The sequence below is a fragment of the Micropterus salmoides genome, unplaced genomic scaffold, assembly GCF_014851395.1.
Source record: "Micropterus salmoides isolate LMB-PRFRI ecotype aquatic unplaced genomic scaffold, ASM1485139v1 Ms_hic_scaffold_7, whole genome shotgun sequence".
Lineage (NCBI taxonomy): Eukaryota > Metazoa > Chordata > Actinopteri > Centrarchiformes > Centrarchidae > Micropterus > Micropterus salmoides.
The window spans coordinates 11,891,694-11,914,171 of record NW_024044459.1 but is presented as its reverse complement, the minus strand read 5'-3'; the positions used below and the strand labels follow the sequence as shown (position 1 = coordinate 11,914,171).

The following is a 22,478-nucleotide window of genomic DNA, read 5'->3' as shown; positions in this document are numbered from 1 at the left end:
AAGAGCTCATTAAATCTGTACTTTGCTTTATGTAAATCCATCAAAAAAAGAGACCAATGTATCATGTGAATATCAAGCGTGCTGTGCCTTAGCAAAGCGGAAATCCTCATGTGTCTCAATCATCAAGGCATTTCAGTAATATGTGCTGAATGCTCACCAATGTTAATGAATGCTGACATAACCAATTGGATACAGCTGTCCTGAAATTAATTTTTTCATCTATCCTTAAAGCAGAGACATTGCATAAAAAGGCGTTAGAAAGAATTGTGCGTTCTGATTAACACTTTCAAACACACAAGGAAGAAAAAGCTAAGAAACACATTTCAGTTTATTGCAAATTTTATCTTCTTCCAAGCCGGGATGACCTGAGGCTGGTTATGCATTCAGGTGAATTCAGCGGTGCTGTCAACCGAGTGGATTCATTTTCCTAAAACTGTGTTTCACCATGACTGATTAAGGCCTATTTTTAAACAAAAATAGTGTTAATATAATAATAATAATGATCTTAATTTGTAGAGCACGTTTCAAAAACAAGTTACAAAGTGCTTTTACAAGTGCAAAGACAATAATACCAAAAAGACAATAATACAAAAACAACACAAGATAAAGTCAAATAAGATCGGGAAAAGCTCTCCTATAAAAGTATGTTTTAAGAAGGGACTTAAAAGAGTTCACTGACTCAGCCGACATGATTTCCTCGGGCAGGCTGTTCCAGAGCCTCGGGGCCCTGACAGCAAACGCTCTGTCCCATGAAGAGCTTTAAAAGTGATCAATAAAATTTTAAAGTCAATTCTAAAACATACTGGGAGCCAGTGTAATGAAGCTAAAATAGGAGTAATGTGGTCATATTTCTTTGTTCTGGTTAAAAGCCTGGCAGCTGAGTTCTGGACAGTCTGGAGTCGATCAATAGATTTTTGGGTTAAACAGGTGAAAAGGTTGTTGCAATAATCCAGGCGTGATGAGATGAAGGTGTGTAAAATGGTCTCGCTGTCCTTAAAAGTTAACATAGATCAAATTTTTGCTATATTTCTAAGTTGATAAAAACATGATTGAACAAGCTTTGTGGTTTGCTGCTCGAAATTTAAATTACTATCAAACCAAACACCAAGGTTCTTTGCCACAGGCTTAATGTGATTTACTAGGGAACCAGCAGATGACAGTATTTGTTTTGCCATCTGCTGGGACCCAATGACCAGGATTTCTGTTTTGTCTGAGTTCAGCTGGAGGAAATTATTTGACATCCATTTTTTAACTTCACAAAGGCAGTTGTTAAGTGAACTCAGCATTCCAGGGTCTGTGGATCTGACGGGCAAGTACATTTGTGTGTCATCAGCATAAATATGAAAAGAAATGCCATGTTTATGGATAATATGTCCAAGGGGAAGCAGATACAAGGAAAACAAAATGGATCCCAAGACCGACCCCTGAGGCACACCATATTTAACTGGACAGAATGAAGAGACATAGTTGTTTACAGACACACAAAACTTCCTATTTGACAGGTAGGATGAAAACCATTCTAGGGCAGTACCAGAGATCCCCACCCAGTGCCTCAGTCTGTCTAACATGATCTTGTGATCATTAGTGTCAAAAGCAGCGCTAAGGTCCAGGAGTACCAGGACTGAGCACATGCCTTCATCAGCAGACATTAAAAGGTCATTGGTGACTTTAAGCAGGGCAGTCTCAGTGCTGTGTTACTTACTGAAACCAGATTGAAACTTTTCAAATAATTTGTTATTTTCCAGTAGTGAGCAGCTGTTTGGACACAATTCTTTCTAAAATATTTGCAATAAAAGGCAGTTTTGAAATTGAAGATTTTGTGGGAGGGAGGGATCTAAACCAGGTTTCTTTAAAAGTGGGTTCACGTAAGCCGTTTTCAAATAATCAGGGACACAACCAGTAGATAGGGAGCTGTTAAAAACAGAGATCAAATGGGGCCCAACAGAATCTATTACTTTACTTTCAGTAAAACTTTGTAGGTATTACATCAAGTGGGCTGGAGGACACTCTCATTTGTGATGCTGTTTTTAAAAGCTCAGACAAGTCGATGGGATAAAACTGGTTAAAACTCTCTTTTTGCTGGAGAGGGACCTCTGAGTAAGAGGCCGCGGGGGTAATAGAGGCTCTGGTTGACACCACCTTATTGGTAAAATAAGATAAAAACAATTCACAGTCATCATTACTTCCAGCTGAGGCACAAGGAGGGGTTGGGTTTACCAGCTGATCCACACTCTTAAACAGAAACCTGGGATTGTGTTTATGTGTAGTAATGAGTTCAGAAAAATAGTGTGTTCTCACATCCTTAACCATGTTATTGTAGTTAATTAATAAATCCTTCAGACTGAGGTAATGGACTTGGAGACTGGATTTTTTCCATCTGCGCTCTGCTTTCCTGCATTCCCTTTTGAGGCTGCGAATGCTGTCATTTATCCAGGGTTGCTTACTAGCTTTAGACGTAGGCCTAACCTTTAGAGGAGCAGTAATATTTAGTGACGACAAGCAGATATGATTGAAGTGATCGACCAGATTGTTGGTGTTGGAATCAGACAGGTGTTGGCTTTGGCTCTGAAAGAATGCGCAAAACTTTGAAACACTTTGTTCATTAAAGATGCGAGAACACACAGGGCTTGGTGAGGCGGCATGAGTAACAGGTGAATCGCAGCTAAAAACAATACATCTGTGGTCAGATATGGTCATGTCCACTAATTCCACAGAGGAAATGCTGACACCCAGGGTAAAAACCAAGTCCAGTGTATGACCACGGTTATGGGTTTGCCCTTTGACATGTTGTTTGAAGTTAAAAGAAGTGGCTATATTCAAAAAGTCAGTTGCATTAACATTGGTGGGGTCATCAACATGAATGTTAAAATCGCCACAAAGAACAATAATTTAAAACCAGAGTAGATAAAAATTCAGGAAGTTCTAATAAAAATCCTCCAGGCGGTTTTGGGGGGTAAATTATAACAAATATGATAGGTTGCAGCCCTCCAAGTTTAATTTTTGTGTTTGTGTTTTAAATATTGAGCAGAGGTCTGTGTGCATTCCCCTTTTTTCTTGCCACCTCAACACACAATTTAAAGGTTCAGTGTGTAAGCTTTAGTGGCATCTAGTATTGAGGGCTGCGAATTTCAACCAACAGTACTCAGTGCATTTACGTGCTCCTCAGACGGTCCTATTTCACGAGTTATGAAGTCGTTCTTCAGACTTCAGTGTGTGTTCATGTGCTCTTAAGTCTGAATGTGGAATCAACATGAACGCTATTAGAAAGATGTGTACACTTTATTTCTTTTTTTGCAATAAAGATTTAAGGAGGACATTATTATTCTGACATCACATGAATAACTTTGGCGCAAGAGTGTGTGTGTGTGTGGGGGGGGGGGGGGGGGGGGGGGGGATTCAAACTTCCTAAAGTGACTAAAAGTCACTGAGGCTGTAATGCTCATAACACCAGAAAAAAAAGTTCAGTTTTATGATCTTTAGATTACTCCCATTGTTATGGGGAAAAATTTCCCTGCAGGTGGCACCAGAGGAAATGTACACGTTAATACCTAAAGTAATAAACACTTGAGTGTTGTATTAGTATGCCATTAAATGGGTATTCAATCTTGGAAAACAACGAGACCACTGCGTCGGCACATCAAGTGCACCAATACACATACTCCAGCGAAAAACATATAACTCAGTCGAATTTGTGCAAGTGCACATGTTCCTGGTAATTTGCTGTAGTTCTAGTTCTAAATAAAATGTTTGAGGTCTGTGTTTGGTGTCTGATAAGCCAAAAACCTCTTGCCAGTACCTGAAGCAGCACGCCCCTGCCAACGCTGACCCTTATGGTATTTTTAACAAAGTGCTGTTTTCAGTCTCAGCTCTACCGTTACAGTAATAAATATAATACTCCATGAATCTATATCTATATCAACAATCATTAAAATAGCTGTTGAGAAATTTCAGTCTGGATCAATGACCAACTGACACAGACATGAATGGAAAAGCAGACATAGTCATCCATTGAGACATGCAGCTTGTAGAGCTTAAAACAATACAGGCATTAGTTTAACATATTTCCATATTCCATAAGTGATTTAGCAACAGCTTGGCTGGATATATTTGGAAGGATTTTAGGTGTAAGCCTCAGGGAATAAAACACAATACCAAGTCCAAATACACCTACTACAAAGAATATGGTAGTGCATCCAACAATTAGTAAAAATAACAGGATATTTAACTCATGTTGAGTGTAATGTTGCTATTGAGTTGCACACACACAAACTTCTGACATACAAGGAAACAAACTGAAATGCAGTATTGTGATAAACTATCACAATCTGACTACCATAGCCAGCAATGTTTCACACTACACACTAATTAAGTTGTGATTTTTGGTGTAGAACAACTGAATGTGATATTTTTAGCTAACTGAAGCACATTGTTGCTCTTAACAGAAATTGAAACCTCTGAGACGGATAATTCTGAGCACACATTTGGAGAAAATTTTATTATTCTGTTCCATCTCGTCTCCAGTAGTGGTGGATCACAGCAGACTGTCACAGAGACCTTGCCTCCAGGTACAGTTATTATTTACAATAGTATTTTTCTTGGGCCACTGTGGCCTTCAGGAGGGAACACAGGAACGTTTCTGGACAAAAGGACATGAGAATATAGTGTGTATATATATATATATTTTTGTAATTGTTACTGCTGTACTAGGAATAACAGAATTTACCACAGTACTGTCATTCATTTAGAAATGTCATGTCCAATTGACAGGCTCTTGGGCTCTTTGTAATACTGACCAGGAAGCAGGAATCAGTGCAGGCCAGATGTATCTTTATCTCAACATAATTGGTCATCTGTGTGTGTGAATTGAAGAAAAGAAAGAAATAAAAGAAAATATTGAAAGGAAATATTATTGTGGAGTCACTTCTCTCACACAGAAACATCTTTATAAAAAAAGGTAATCTGGACGACTGCTGAATGAATAATAAAGGATATGCTTCAGTGATTATTTTGCCCTCGGTAACATTATATAATAATGCATTTATAAATTAGAGAACTGTGCAGTGTGACTGTTCTGATCAGCTGAATCAGGTGGGCGAGTTCCTAAAAAAACTTTATCTGAAAACCATCATGTAAGAAATCATTTCACAACACAGGGTCCACTCACTAGCTTTTTCTGAAGCGCTCAACTGTCTCACTTTTATTTTTATTATTTATTTTCAGATATCAGTGTCCTTGCCTGATTTGCTAGGAACCAGTGAGCAGGCCAAATGTTACACTATGTGATCACTGTCAGACACATTTCTCTCTATAACCCCCAGATAAAATACAAGACATTGTTTTGATTACTGGATATTTTTTATCTAATCTGGGATCTAAAATAATGTAAAAACATGTGTGAAAAAGTGCATACAACTGGGGAGCAGGGGTTGCCGCTTAAATAGTAAATGCTGCTCTTACATAGGACTTTTCTACCTCAACAGACAAAGCACTTTGCCATTTGACTCTCATTACCTCGTCCACAAACCAACGGTGGCAGAGCTGCCATGCAAGGCACTGGAGTTGACCACTGGAAGCAATTTGGGTTCAGTGTCTCGCTCAGGAACACCTCGACACGTGGACAGGACATCGGAAATCGAACCACCAGCTCACTCCCTCTATACAATGTACCATTCTGTGCCTAAATGAGGAGCCTGAGGAGACAGCTTTGTTTTAAAAGGTCACAAACCAAAAAGGTAGGGAACCACTGCACTTAATTGTATATTGAAAATAATCGTAAGTTGTAACCCTGAAAGTGATTGAAACACTTACAAACGTATATAATCATATCAATCACATATAAAGCTACAGACTTACTGTACCTTTAAATAAGGCTTTATGAGATACTGAGCATAACCTCAAACCAGTCTGTTATTTCATTTTATCTGCTGAATATCAGCAAGGTCAGCTTCAGGTGAACTGATGTGTGAACCAAAGCATGCATGTTCTTATCTGGACAAACCCGCAAGTATAGAATTCACGCTCATCACATCACGCTCATCCAAACTACATAAAATCATCCAGGACTCTCTTTCACAAACAGAAAACATCAGGAAAATACATCTCCAACTGGTCAAGTCTGCAAGACAAAATGCCTTGTGGATGATTATTTAGCAACAATCCCATAATTAAAAAGGTCTAAAAAGGTAGTCCCACAACTGTCTTTAAAAACACACTTTAACATCTCTTCTCAAAAAAACATCTCTCCAGTTTAGTTCCACAGCAGAAGCTTTCTGATGGCACATTTTTTTGCGACCCAGTATTCGGTGTTATCAAACATCAGAAGAGAAAATGGCAGGTGTCTGACAGAGGCTGAGCCAGTTGGTACCTAAACACAACCCTCAAAAAAGGGATCAAGAGTCCTGTGTTCCATCAGTTTAATATCCCCAACATCAGCCCCGGCCAAGCAGACAGCACTCGTCTGCCAAAAAAAACATATGGGATTCAGCTGAAGGGCTCCAGTTTTTCAAAAACAGTCTCTTTCAGTCTAAACTTCTTAAGGAGGTCGGTATGAACGTGCTTTCGTTTAAAAAAAAAAAAAAAAAAAAAAAGAGTTGAGGTACTGCAACATTGAAAAAGGGTCTGAATTCAGCCAGGACACTGCCACCTTTCACCTCAGTGTTGTTCAAAGGTGTGTTTGCTTTCAAAAATGTGAGCAAACCTTCGTCATCATTACCAGCCATTTTTATCCTCAGCCTTTAAAGGAACTTTACGGGGAAAAAATACAGTTTGTTTCTTGGGATTTTGGGGGGTGGGAAGAAAATATTTTTGAGAATGCTTAATAATAACAAAAAGACATCTGCACAAATATAAGTATACTCAAGAGAATTCACATGATAATAAATCCTCTTATCCATATCCTGAATAAATTTCAAGTTTTGATGTCTTCTTTTTCTTGTTTTTGAAGAAAAGTGAAGCATTAGAAAGTCAAAAAAAAAAACTTTACGGGTAATGACTTGAAATTAAGGAGACTTTTTGGTAAAAGTGCAGGACAGAAAAAGGCAAAACCGGTTGCACTATAAGAAACAATATAACAATTTATTTTAGGTTTGTCTTTTTGTGCTGCTCCACCAAACAGAGCAAACATTTACAGACTTCTTTGAGGAGGTGGTGAGGAGTCCACACTTGACTTAAAATAAAACCTCACGCCGGTGAATGGCTCTCAATGTCTGTCCATAACGACAACAGAAAATGTGGGCTCGTCTTAAGTTTATGTAGGTCATGATTAAAAATGTTTAAACACATAAATATCAATAAAAGCACCCGGGCAGTACACACTGAACTGAACCCTCTACTGCTGAAGAGAAAACCTGGAAGAAATTGCGTGGCTTTGCATATCTTGGTGTGCCTCCCCTCCTGTACCTCAAACCATATACCCAAACAGCTCTGGGGTCAAGCCTCTGCAACAAGCCTTGGCTAAGTCAACAAGGAACATTAAGAACTATTAGTGAATAAAACTCTTGTGCCTGACTACAGTTCACTGCAAAGAGGAACTGGCTCACTTTCTTTTTCTAATCAAATAGGATATTTTCTTTGCTTTTTTTCCCTCCACGGCAGCTCCAGATATGTCAGGAGTTGTGCGTGTCCACAATGCTCTTTTATGTTTCCAAGGCCAAAAGTTTAGGCCACTGAACACACGTAGCTCTTAGCAAAACATTAGCATATCTTATTTGCTCATTTTGTCACTCTTCATGAATCTCAGTGTTGTAAACGTTTCCACCGAGGCGAGTCTTGCCGGAGGAGTCTCAGGAGGCGTAAAGACTGCCTGCTTGGACTGACAGCGAATGATCAGGAGAGAGTTCAGTAAAAATGTCCTCCAACAGGCAGGGTTCTGCAGTGAAAGGACACTTCAACTGATGCATTACCCATCAGGCATACACTGTGTTTACACTGTGCCTCACCCTTTTGGCTGGCTAAGCTGATTATGCAACATGATACAAGACGTGGGCAAGTTTTACAGAGACTCTGGCGAGGTAAAGGTTAATACAAACAGTCAGACATCCATTCAGTGCTATTCTCAAGTCAGCTCTGCGTCTGTCTGTCTGTCTGTCGATCGGTTGGTGCGTCTGCCAAGGTCTGCTGAAAAAAAAAAATAAAGTCTCCTTCATGGAACACATGGTAAGAGGTTTTGGTTCCAGCTGTCCTGCCTCATGGAAACAAATGAGTGAGCTTCAAGCAGTATTTCACGGCTGCTTTAAGGCATTTCCCGGCAGCTTACAGTTTGTTTGTTAAGATGAAATAAATACTGGTACCTTAAGGCACATAGATGTACTTCAAGCTGCAGCTAAAAGTCAGATTTCTTTTTTCTCAAGTGACAAAGATCTGATGTTCGTAATCAGCAGGAATTGGAAAAACATGCATGCAGTTCTGAGCCACATGAATATACGGCACAAAATCAAACAGATTTGTATTTGAATGCTCAAATCACAATCTGTCAGCAATGCAATGACAATAAGGAGGGATGTGACTTTCCATATTCTTATCCCTGATGCCAATGTAAGTCCATTACTAATTAATCTATCTCCTTCTAGACCAGTCTTATAATTACTGTGTATTTTCCTATGTAATATGGGTTGAAAGCATGCTTCTATTCATGCCTATAGGTGACTGTTCGTCGTTTGATTCTGGAACAGCTCGGAAATAAGAAAATACAGCTTGCAGCACAGTGTTTCTGTTTTCTGTGTTTTGTAATACATCCTGAAGTGCTTCATAAAGTTTTGTATTTTGTATAAAATCAGTGGAGATCAAAGTGGATCTGCTATTGCAGGAGGTTTTGGACAGGATTTTAACAGCTTTTCTTTATCTGAAAAAAATATTTTAAGGTAAAGTGCACCTTTTCATTCATGAAAGCAGCACTCCACTTGTTTTACCTACAAAATCTCATTGTCAAATTACACTGTTTGCTGTCATAATCGGTGTACAGCAGATAAGCCAGTAATAAAGGTATTTATGTCATATTATACTGCATAATATGAAACTGCATTATAGGTTTTCTGGAAATTCAATTGAGAAACTGTGTATATATATTTGAGCATGCATGTTCATTCTTGACCTTTTGTGACAAAGTAATCTAGGCCCAGTGGTGCTTTGAGCTAAATGTCATGCTAACAAGCTTACAATGACAATACTAACATACTGATGTTTACCATGTTCAACATCTTAGGTTAGCGTACCAACATGCAAACATTTGTTAATTAGCACTAAGCACAAAGTACAGCTGAGGCAGATGGGAATGCCATGCTTTTTGCAGGCATTTGGTTTAAAACCGAAGTATTGGAAACATTTAAATTTTGAACTGGTGGTGCTGGAAGAGAAGTCAGAGGAGCGCCAAAGTTATTACAATTAATCCTACAGCTACCGAGTAAGGGATCTCTCTTCTATAAGATCTTAGTTGAGAGCTGCATATGTGCAGTACCTAGGTAAGGATTATTAGCCAATCAGAAGCAGAGTGGGACAGGTCCTGACAAGCAAGGTAGTGTGATCCAAAACAAAGGCGCTTTGTTAACCATATGGCTTTGGTTCAGCCCTACACGATCCCGAAACACAAACAGAACAAGAGGTTTCAGAGTGGTAAGTTATTAATTTGTAACAAATTGATCTTTCATTCCTAACATTTTAACTGTGCACTGTTCAATAGGGAGGGTAGGAGTGAGGAGAGGTAACAAGCGGACGTCTTGTCACTGTGTGTTTCTCCACTAGTGTTTTTGAGGGCATGCCAAACTAGCTGCTAGGTGAGCATTATGTCGCGTGATCCAAAGTGACGCAGATAGTTTACAAAAGTAAAGGCTGGACTACAATCAAGCTGTTTTCAGGCAGTTCAGAGCAGTGTTTTCTGTGGATGATGGGAACTCCCTTTGGGGTGGACTTTGGGCTTTTTCACTTTGCAAACCTATTTCATGCACAAAAAAGTTATTTAACTCAATAAAGCAGAGGGAAATACCAAAAGCATAATATGACCTCTTTAACGCATTAAAGGCTCACACCAGAAGTGAGATGACTTTTACAGTTATTCCTAATCTGCAAGCATTTAATTTCAGCATCGCTGTGAGTAAATACTGGTGTCAGATGTGTGTTAAATCCCAGAGGACATATTAAGAGTCATCCAAGATAATGAATCAGCACCATCCCAAAGCATCAATTTAAAAACTAAATAAATAAGCTAAATAAATATCAATGTTTGCCCCTGAAGGCAAAATGAAGAAAATGAAAAGTTTGAATGTTTTTGAGGCCTGGGTCATTACAGTTCTTGTTATTTATAACAGCGTGAGGGAGGTACTCATTTTAAAACAAATCATTCATTTATGCTCCCTGATCATCTCACCTGTGATGCATAGATGGATAAAAAAAACAGATGCAGAAATTAGTTCTTGAGTCCTTAAATCCAAAAATGCATCAGACAGGAGAGGCTTCCCCTCTTTTCCTTTCAGGGTAACGACTCCACAATAAAACATCTGCAGTATGTGAACTATCAGTTCTGTGACAAGGGAACACGGTGAGCACACGAGTATGGATGAGAAGAGGCCAGGCCCAGACATGTTGGGGGAGGAAGTGGATGGGAATGATACAGTATATGTCCACTTCTGACATCACGAGGTCAGTTGCATTCCTTCATTGTTTGCTTTAATCTCTTTTTTGTAAAGAGACTTGTGCTGTATGTTACTTCCACATAAAAAAACATCTCTCCTTCCAACTGTTTACGATGGACGTATTTTACTTGTAAAACTACAGTCCTTTCACAAAAAACATCCATACAGACCAGGTGTGTTTCAAGGATCAAACACTGTCATTATATATATCCCGTAAACTGAAAGCAAATACCTTCATGGAGCCCATATTCCAAAAACAGAGAAAAAGTTGAAAAGACAGTCCATGTTTTAAAACCAGCTTTTATGTCTGCTGTTCGATCCTTACACGCATAAGGTACAGAAGAAGGATACAGGTCTGTGTGTTTTTGGACCTTTCAGTCTAATCGATCATCATAAAACTCCATGCATTAAACTTAAAATACCAAAGAGCATCAAAGATAACCACACAGGGCTGCAGTGTTTCTCAGTAGAGGAGAAGTTTCACAAAGAAGACAGTCTGCTGCTGAGCAAAATCACTGAGATCAGGACTTTAATTTCAGCCAAGACCCAAGCACCCGCATTCCTTCTTTTCACACAAATATCTGAGATACTTCAAAGGAAACCATTAGAATCCATATGTATATCATGTATGTATATGTGTATTATATCCATAATGCATTGCAACATTCAGGAAGTTAGTTTTTAATCAATGTTTTATCAAAGCTTTTGATAAAAGCCTTGATCTGTATCTCTATCTTCACTGTGCTAAGCTTTTAAAGCTCACTGTTTAGCGTTTGGGACAACTGCACTCAGTAGAACTTCCTCGGACTGCCAGTATTACAAATAGTTTCATGAAAATGATGTAGGTAGGGCTTCAACAAACAATCATTTACATTATTGATTACTCTGTCAAAAATGTTCACATTATACCACCCTGTGAAAGCAGGTTTTAATGACCACGAACATTCTTATTGTTTTTAATTATACACTCACACACACCTACACCTCAGGTAAACACCCCGGCTTGTCCCGCCTCTCTCTTTCTATCTACCCCGTCTGCTCCATTTTCTCCATCAGCAGTATGTTTTATAAAGTACTATAAAATACTGACAACTCGTCGTTTTTCCGTATATATCCACCCGTTATCATGGCAACAGTTGAGCCGCAAGTCGGCCCCGTCCAACAACTGAAACCAACATCTGCACCCTGTGTGTTCACTGCTGCTTTACCTGGTCCGTGCGTAAAATATCCACCGCAATCACAACTAGTCTAACAATTTTTTTTACTGAGTAAAGTTTGTGCGAGAACACATGCACACATGCTGCTGCCTTCCCATCCCGATGTTTCATTGCAGACATCGTCCAGTGGAAATTTTGGAAACTTCACCCAACCCTACTTACTACAGTCTTCAAATTCCTTGTTTTAGCCATCCATTGGCTGAAAACACAATATATAAAGTTTATATTGATTTATAACAAAGAAAAGCAACAAATTGTCACAGCTGGGAAGCTGGAGACACAGAAAGACTGAAGCGATGATTGAATGACCCAGATTTGTCAAAATAAAAAAGACAGGACCACTCCTCTTGCAAACAACTGTTCAAGAAGTTAAAACGTAAAGCCCTAAGTCTGGCAGTGAGTTGGAAATTGATTCAGGTTTTGTAGCAAAATTAGCTTAACATAAATCAGGAGTGAACATGACAAATAAATGTGCTAATGGTATGATAGATTTTGCTTGGCACCACTTTTAAATGTGCGCTCTGCTGTAACCCTGACAAATTTGTTTCTGATCCACACACTAGATTAAAAAAGACAGAAAACAGAGCTCGGCACTGATGTATTTTATCTGCTTTTATCAAGAAACCCCTCTCCCTGGTTTCTCTGACATGCATGCAACATGAAGGCTGTCTCCCCCACAGGCCAGCAAAGATCACACTTGCTTCACCCCCACACTGCTGCTGCTGAAGCAGAAGAAGTATCTGCCTCATAAGCATTTAGCAGTCAAGCTGCCTGCCTGCCTGCCTGCCTGCTCCAGTAAAGACTTCCAGACAGCAGCCTGGCTATAATTAAGAAACAGTAAAACACACACCTAGTGAGGGCTAGAGCTACCGCTTGAGATCAAAGACCCCTGGCCCTCAACGACAGGCTTTTTCACCAGCAACCACTGGTTTGGCAAGTGTTTGATCTTGAGTCATGCAGTCCTACATGCTTTTCATTAGGCTGCAAACAATGTGAGTAGAAAAGATGATCATGTTCTTCATTAGAGCAGGCAGAAAACAAGACAGTAATATTTTCATTATTTAGAATTGTATAGTACTATAGTATAGTGTGGACTAATCAATTGCTGTTTGCTCTGTTGTTGTTTCTTGCCACAACAGAGCACTGATCACAGCAGTTTACATTAAAGGAAGACCTATTGTGATGTTGAGAGCTTAGAAAATACTTCCGGTCATAGAAAGTGACAAGAGGAATTGGAGAAAAAGAACAACTGAGCTGCTGACTATGTCCCAGTCTGCATTTGAATAACGTAAAAAAAAAACAAGGGATGGTCACTAATGCATTCCTGGATTGTACTAGAATAGTATGGTATAGTATAGTATAATCCTTTTTGTTTTCACTGAAAAATAACAAGTTCACATTAAACTTACTTTCCCCCAGATTTTATTTCAGCGCTTCATTTTTATATCCCATTACATCTAAATGCTGTTGTTTCTTACAGTAACAGAAGTGCTCTTGTGATTTTGACAGCTTAGAAAGTGCTTCCGGTAAAAAAAATTATTACAGTATGTGCTTTATCACAAAAAGTATTTGACTTTTAAATTCAGATTTGATCCAGATTTATATATCACTGATCGTTTTTTGTCCGATTTTTAAATAATCAAAATAACTGCTGATAGCATGGTACACTATAGTGTGATATCATGCAGTGTTTTATGTAGCAGCAGTCTTTTCAAATCAGCCTTCCACTGGGCAAAGACACTGAGCTTTGATGGCTGTTGGCGTCTTCAAAGTGACATCCTGCCACAACAGTATTTACAAAGCAAAACTCTCACATCCTGTGTGGCCCCCTCTCAGGCCTGAATCTCCTCCCAGGTTCAACTATAAATGTCTTGGAGAGAGTGAATCTGCCCAAGTGATAAACTGCTTCCTCCTGCTCCAATCAAAGGAAATGGCCAAATCCTGCAGTGCAGAACAGTGACTCAAAGGTCAGACTGGCATTATCTTTGTCAGTGATGACACTGAATTTGTATTATTTTTTGGCGTTCACACAGATGAGAGTTCAGAAAGAAAGAAGCAAAGTGGTTAGACTGCTTTGATATTTTATATCTTTGTATCCATCGCCTCTATCTAACTTATATAGGCCTACATCTTTACATCTTTGATTTTGAAGTTCTGCCAGTTAAACATTGTAACAAAACAGCTGCACAGTGACAAATAGGAAACATAATTTTGCTTTAACAGTGAATAAATGAAAATACATCTTTGAAAAAAACTATGTGAACATACTGTCCAGTGAGCAACCAAGAGAGTTAATGTGACTGACAACCTCTAGCCAATCTGGCTAGTATGTTAGCAGTTAGCTCGCCAGCTACAGCAGAGACAATTAGCCATGTGGGTAGTCACTAAGTAACTAAGCCTGAATTAAACAGGTGGTATTATGCTCATTTTCAGGTTCAAAATCCTATTTAGGGGTTGTACCAGAACAGGTTTACATGATTTAATTTTCAAAAAACACCATATTTTTTGTCATACTGCACATTGCTGTAGCTCCTCGTTTCACCCTGTGTGTGAAAGCTTCATTTTAGCTATGGAGTGATACATTTTGTCTTTAAATGATCTTTGTTGGGAGTTGCACATGCGCAGTTCCTAGTTAAGGAGTACTAGCCAATCAGAGAAGGGCAGGTCAACGAAAAGACGGTAAACAGCTTCGATTTAGCTGTAAGCTACATGTTGCCGACCAGGTTGGCAATATGGACTGGAGCAAGAGTTTCAGAGTGGTGAGTTATTAATCTGTAACAAAAGTATCTTTCATCCATAAAGTTTTAACTGAGCTCTGTCTCTACATCACAGTAACAACTTTATGTCCATTGACTGGCGGGAGCGTTGGTAGTGTTTAGAAGGGAGAGGAGAGGTGTGCTGCAGCTCTGTGTTTTTCCACCGGTGTTTTTGAGGGTGTGTCAGACTAGTCGCTCAGCGAGCATTATGACACGTATTTTCATTGTGACGTCACAACAAAGGGAAGTTAAGGCTGGACTACAAACAAGCTGTTTTCAAGCGGTTCAGAGCAGTGTTTTCTGTGGGAGATGGGAACTCCCTTAGGGCTGGACTTTGGGCTTTTTCACTTTGCAAACCTATTACATGCACAAAAAAGATATATAACTCAATAAAGGCAAATAAAGCCAAAAACCATAATACCACCTCTTTAAACATTTTTCTGTGTCTGTTTATGGTGTGACCCAGCCTTAAAGCACTTCTGCCAGAGAGTGGCTGGATCAGTTTGTGGAAATATTGTATTTAATTGTTAGTTAACCCTGGGCAAAAAACAAAATTTTACAGTCCAGAGCTGTAGACTTGCAACTCGACTTGGACTCAACTCAAATGCGACTTGATGGAAAAACACTGAGAAAACCTGACTTGGTGAACCATAAATATTTAAAAATGCAATACTGTACGTAGTTTCGCCTTTTAGAGCTCAGGACAACTGTTATGAATAATTAATAACATAATCAGGATGTCCGCAAAGTCATAACCTAATTCTTAATTTCAGTTGCAGCTGCTGGCACCAGAATAAAATGGAGAAAACTCTAAATTCAGATGGGAAGACTGCCTTTTCATTATAAAATGTATTATCCAATACACAAGTAGCTCAATAGTTTCTCCTCCTCTCAAGCATATCGCCTATTTTCCTTCCTGCACCCCTCTACAGTGAAGGCTTGAGACTTGTCTTGGACTCAAAAATAGCTCTGTCCTAGGCATACTGTAGAGGTCTCTGGGATCACAAAAATACCTTTGAAAATGCCAGCTTCAGCTTTATAACAGGTAAAAAAAAATTACTGTGATTTGTTTCCTAATTTTTGCATAAGGGAAGCTGTGTGACCGAATCACAGAGCAACATACTGAGTTCTAAAGTCTCAAATGGGCGAACGCTCCCCTGATTTCCTTCTTTCTATAATGTGAGACTAACATAACTTTAGGATTGTGGGAGTTGAAATAACACATGAAAGGTAACATCTCATGGAAAGCAGTGCTAACTTGCTTCCTCTTTCTGAACAGATTCCAAACTTAACAGCAGAATGCGACCTAAGGGCAGGAAGCTTAGGAATCAGTGCAAACATTAGCAAGCTAGGCTAACTAGCTTCCATTTTCTGAGTGCAATACAAACGCCTCCAAATTTAACCCAATAAACATACTGATGGCTTCTATCTGACAACAGTATAGTGGTACATAGTGAGAAAAAAAACACATCACCATGATGTCAGCCATTGGTTTGTGGACATCATTTTGAAGCCTCGATTTTGGCATTTTGGCCGTCGCCAATTTTTGGCAACCAGGCACCAGACGTGACGACATTTGAACGATAGGGTGGCGCTAGTTAGTTTGATTAGCAAGATGCATCTGTAATTCCCATTAACTGTGATTTTAACCGGGATGCTAATTTTGGCTAGCGAAAAAGACTAAAATATAGCAAGCAAGCTTACTCCTAGACAGCTAGAGTGTCATTGTATTTTCTATTTCTTCACAAAAAGATAATTCAAATTTAATTTCGACTGTACAATACAATTTATTTAAGTAAATCTCTTTTTCCTGCTGCTACATTTGGTTCAGTGCGATACAGTGTGAGCTTGGTACTTTATTATACTGTGCCTGATGGTACAACGACAGAAAAATGAACTCACTTCAGGTTTGGTATCCAAAGAAAAATCAATACACTGATAAGATAGGCTATTCAATATTGTATTAAATTGATGATCTCACTTTAAATTAGTTACTGAACAAATTACAGCACAGCAGCAAGGTTAAACTTCTTGTTGTCTCTATTGTCTTTTGTCTCTCCTGTATATATAATCCCCCTAGGTAATATAAAATGTCCTTTAATTGATTCTCTACAGATCTGCCTGTCAGATGTCTTTTTCATTATGCCTTCTTGTGCAGTATGAGTTTAGTTTGAGAGCCTGTTTAATGAGATCTTTAAAAGGACAGAAAGAAACACATTTACCATTTTTGTCTTTATTCCTGTCTCACTACAAAACTGTTTTCACCCTCAGTTTCGCAAAAGGCTATCAATACACCAAAACAATGCCTGTCAGCTTTCTTCTTGTGAATCAACATGTTTTAATTTTCCAAGAAAGTCAGCCCATTTTTCATAAGAATCTCCTTCTACCACCTTATGAAAATGACACAATCAGTTTTTGCTGGCCAGCAACCTTGTCAAAACCACACTCCCACGCCTGCCTGTGATAATGTCTTTCCAAATCTGCTGCCTTGTAACAAATGTTGTAATGTAGAAAGAAAAAAGTGAACCCCTGCAGGGTACCTTTGGCCATCCTCTGAAAATCAAATCCTGAGGACACACGCGCGTGCACACACACATTGTATAGAAAATGTAGACAGCAAGGCTTTGCATTCATGTTTCACAATGACTTAAGTTAACAAGTCCCTGAGGCTCTCACCATATTCATATGTCACTCTTTTAAGTGAAGGGACTGTTTTGTGTAATCTGTGTACAGTACAGTAAATTCAGATAAATACCAGTGAACACATGTCATTAAAGGAATAACACTGGTGTTACTTCCTTTGTTTATTATGATTCAAAATTCCCCTGAAGAAATTAAGGGCAAAGATTTTACATCCATGGTAACAGCTCTGTGAGGCTGTATTCACAGTGGTGAGTTTAATCTAAATGCTAACATGCTGATGTTTGGCAGGTATTATTCTAACCATGTTCACCATCTAAGTTCTTCAACTACAGTGTTCAGTGCTCTGATGAAGGCTTCACGACGATACATGCCATCAGATTTGTCACTCCGTTAGTTGTAAATTATATTCACAAAAATTATCAAGACATGAGGTTACAATTCTAAACTTTTTGGTTCTTTTTCTGTTTTAACAAAAACATATTGCAGCGCAGGAGAAGTACGCCTGTTTCCTCTTACACTTGAGCAATATTTGCCTACAGACAGTACTTGTAGGAAAGTTTCATCAGCAGAATTGCTTTTCATAATAAAAGATTAAAACAACACCATCTTTATTGCCTATCAGGAGTCATGAGTTATAGTTCATCCTTTGTGTTGCCTTTAAAGTCTGCAGCATTTCAGCACAGCACTTCATTTGAAGGTCTTTGGGTTTGGCTAGCTGAGTCTTTTTCTTAAATCCAGAGATGCTTCATTGGCCTACTTTTTTGCCCAAGTGTTTTATGAGGGGTGATGGGAAGGATAGGACTGCACCTTTTGTGCAGCATAATGGTAATTTGTGTTTTATGTTGGAAAGAGGTTGGGGGGAAAATCCGTTGGGTTTGTGGGTGCAATGGATGGCCACTCACCCGTGACAAACTTCTGTACAAAAAGCTATTCCGTCTACCAGCCTGAAGAATATCTTAGAGAACAATGTGCTGTAAAAATGCTGGGTGCTGACGTAAAGAAAGGCTAAACTCAGCAGTTACGAACATCTTAAATCCATTAGTGTCAGTAGATAAGGTCATGGCACTATTGTAATGAGAAGACAGAGTTTGAGGGGGTGGGGAGTAAGGCGCTTTATGGATGAAGAGGACTTACCAGTCCGTCACAGTTGTTAATGGCAACCGCTGCCCCGGGGACGTCTGTGATGTCTCCGATAAAGGTGCAGTCGGTCTTTAGCAGCTCACGATGCAGTATCCTCTCCGTCCCGCTAGTGGCCTCAGTCTGGTTGCCACCTGTACTGGCATCGTCACCAGCGTTGTCGCTGACGTTCCCAAAGCCTTGGACCTCATCGTGCCACTCCACCATCGCACCTGGAGCCACCAGCCTGTTGTTTGGGCGGAGACGGAGGTGGAACTCCTTTCCGAAGGCGGAGATGTTGAAGAAAAGTTTCTGTTCAGATTCACCAGAAGAAAACACCTCTCTCTTGACGCGTTGCTTGTGAGTGGCAGAGAGCAGGTGTGACAGGTAGTGTCCATGAGAGTCAGTGCTGAAGGGAGTGACAAGGCCGTATTCCTTCAGCCGGCTCCTCAACTGGTCTGTAAAACACAATGACAATGAGACCTTTTTTTTAGGACAGCATTCCAAGTAGGGGTGGGTGATATGGCAAAAATCACGATTCACGAGATTATCACGATTCATTTTCATGCTTATATAAGACTGGTAAGAGAAAAATAACACAATTTTATTAAATCGTGTGCAATGCAGCCTAATGATTCATTCAAACAACAAAGAACTGATTCATTTTGTTCTTATAACATTATATAAGATTTTAATATAAATTTTTTTATTTGATTTTCTCACAAATGAATGTGCTGTTTGCTTCTACATGTTTAAAAACATAAAGACAGGGAGGGACTTGCAGATATTTATTGGCGTTTACAGTAGCCAATAGTGCTGAATGTGCGTTACACCCCCCCACCCCGTCATGCACAATCTGTGCCAAGCGGGAAGCTTCCAATCTGAGACGCGAAGCCAACGCGTAAGTCCCTTAAACCTGCATTCTATTGAACGGCCAGCAGGGGGTGACTCTTCCGGCTCCATTAGAAATAATGGTAAAATGACTGAATAATTACCCCAGTAAACACTTTCCTAACGAGTTTATGGTCTCAATCGCTAGTTTCAAGTTTTCTTCAATACAATATGATGTTCATTTAGTAAATTATGGTCCCATTTATTTTAAAATAGATCATAAAGCAGAGTATGCTTCAGGGTGGGATTATCTATGATTGACAAGTTGTTACCATGGCGAACTGTCAATCAGGCTAGAGTGTACCCACGGCACTGTGTAAATTTAACCAGGGCTGTTGAAAAAGCTTATTAGGATTTGGCTATTCACTTTCTTTGGTGAGTACATTTAGTTTTAAGACTGGTGTTCGCCAGACAAAGTTGCCCTGCTAAAATGACAGTTAAGGTGAATTACAGATGCACCTAGCTAAGCAAGCTAGCTTGCTCCGCACACGGCTGTTAGCTCAACCGTCTCATCCAAATATGGTCATGTCCGGTGCCACTGGTTGCACAAACTCATCAAGGCAGTGATGTTACGATGACTACGTCGACTTCTTATATATATACAGTCTATGCTCTGTGCAGACTGGTTCAGCTCTCACTGTGTGAACACTACGGCCGGACCGGGACCCAACACAGCCTCTGAGACCGGCAGAGGCCAGTTTAACGACAGGGAATACAGGACCGAGGTGGTTTTCTTGCCGGGTTTTGCTCTTGGCACCCAAAGGCTAACTCAGCTAGGACAGATACAGTTAGTAACATTAGCTGTTTGCGGTTTAGCAAAAAGTAAATGTATCTGTTCTTTAAGAAACTCTGTACATCACCTCGGTACTGTATCCTTTGTTGGTCTCTGTGTTTGGTCCTGTTCATGCCGCGGATCACTGGAAGGCTGCTGCCCAATCCAACGCCGCTCACTGACATTATCCTGGCCTAAAAACCTCCAGTACTCTATGCGTTAAACACAATACACGCCCCAGGTGCTCTGAGCTCCCAGTCCGGGTTGAGACAGCTATAACCACTAGGCTAACTGAGCTAATTAGATAACAGTGGATAGTTAGCGGTTACTTTAGCAACAAGTAACACTTTCTGTTCATCAGCAAACTGTGGTTAGATGCAGCAGAGTCCTCTAGGGTTGTGCTATTGTTTTTTTATTAAACATTTTGTTTTAAGAAAATGTAAAAAAAAATCCATTTCAGGTTTCCAAGTCAGAGGTGACCAATTTAAATTTCTTTTTATGCATGACTGACTTTCCACAACTCAATGATATTAAACATAAAATTATATGAAACAGAGAAAAGCAGCAAATCCTCACATTTGAGTAGATGGACCTATGGAACCTTTGATATTTTTGCATAATAAATTACTAATGATGAAGTTTCTATGAACTGGTTTATTATCATTATTCAACAAATCATTTCAGCACAACGCTAACATCAGGTCAAAAAAAGGTAAAGGGTACTTTATTTGTCACATACACATAGCAATATTCATTGTCTGCATTTAACCCGTCCCTCAAGGGAGCAGTGGGCAGCCACTGTACAGCGCCCGGGGACCAACTCCAGCTTAAATGCAGTGTCTGGTCAAACAGCAGTGACTGGTGAAACCTGCCTAACATGTTTTTAATGGTGGGGGAAACCAGAGAACATGCAAACTATGCTGCCCGGCCATGTTATTACTATTATCAATATTACTCTCATCCTTATCATAAAAGAACAGTAAAAAGGTAGCTGAGAGGCAGGTACAGGTGTAAAGATGAAAAACAAACCAGGATGTCCAATTTGAAGACTTAAAGATACCAAGACACTACACAAGAGTTAATTATATTTGAGGCAGAATTTGGATTAAACATCGCTGCAGCTATCACGACATGATTAGTTTGCTGCTCTATATTTAAAGGTACTTTAAAGGTAAACCTTGGAGTTAGGATAATGATACACACATGTACACACTACATGGTATGCTATCTGGAATTTGAGCTTGCATACATTTGATTGGCCAGTACAGCAGACATAGGACAGCACCAAGACTGCATGTTTTGCCTGATGTACCTGTGTTTCTTTGCAATGGTACCTATGTTGTGCCAATCCATTGGTTTCTACATTGTTTTTCATCATTCTATACCTGGCCTTGTTCTTTACATTACAGCCAGAAAAAGTCTGATGCCAATGCCTCTTTTAAGCCATGATACTTTTAAAACTACAGGCTGAAGCATGTCAAAGAAGATAAAACCTTCCTTCCATAAGTTCTTGAGAAGCTGTTGCTGCCGTTAACATGTCTAAAATAAACCTAAACCACAAAAATATGCATCCTACACTGGATGGTAATCAGTGTCATTTTGGCATAGTACATCCTTTACCCTCGAGCCCTTGTTCATGACTAATTTGTGGTCAACTAAGTTGTTCAAGGAAATGCGTGGGCCTTGAAACACGCTCAGTTTAAAGGAAATTTCCACCCAGGCTTGGTTTGCTTTTCCAAATGTGTGCAATAGCAGACGCATTCAAAAATATTTGGTTGGAAAAAAGGTAACATGGATATCCAAGCTGTTATTATCTTGTAAGTTTTGACTAGAAGACATTCAAACAGGTGTCAGTGTTGAAACTCAAATTACATGTCTGAGTAAATGACAATCATACTGTAGTGTGTACAGTCAGTATGACAAATGTGCTTTTTGAGAAAAAACATACTGTGAGGGATGGAAGGCTTTGTAAAGTTTACATAGATAAGGATACATTGAGCATATTTGTCAAAACTCCAAAACCAGGCACATGTCTGGTTCTGAACATGCAAAAACATCAAAGGCAAATACCTCACAGTTACATCTTGTTAACTTTACTCTTTCTGCAAACATGTATGACACAGAGTTTGTTGTTTGATACTGATACGTGAAATGGTTGTGCAGCATAGGACTGATGTAAGTTTAGATGGAGTATTACATATTTCCCTACAGTTTGCTTTCTGCAGTTAAGCTGGTGTGACAAATCTTTTAGGGATGAAAAAGTTAAAGAGCCACAGGTCAAAGAGGAGCCAAGAATTAGCTCTGTTCATTAGTGAGTATTTGTAGAGCGGAGGTTCACTACTTAATCCTCAGGAGGCCTGTGTATAATCGCAAGAGCCACTTCTCCTATTTAGAAGGAAAAGAGCAGATTATGCTCTACTACTTTGTTCAGACCTGCAACACAGTTCCTTATGGATTAATT

The 22,478-nt window shown here is 39.4% G+C and overlaps 1 protein-coding gene across 1 annotated transcript in view; it reads right to left on the bottom strand.

Annotated features, from left to right (window-relative positions):
- adamts3 (ADAM metallopeptidase with thrombospondin type 1 motif, 3) overlaps nucleotides 1-22,478 on the bottom strand; it is a 198,215-nt gene that overhangs the window by 170,619 nt on the left and 5,118 nt on the right. Inside the window, 1 exon segment of the mRNA XM_038704466.1 lies at nucleotides 18,373-18,812. Within this exon segment, the coding sequence (XP_038560394.1) occupies nucleotides 18,373-18,812 (440 nt within the window).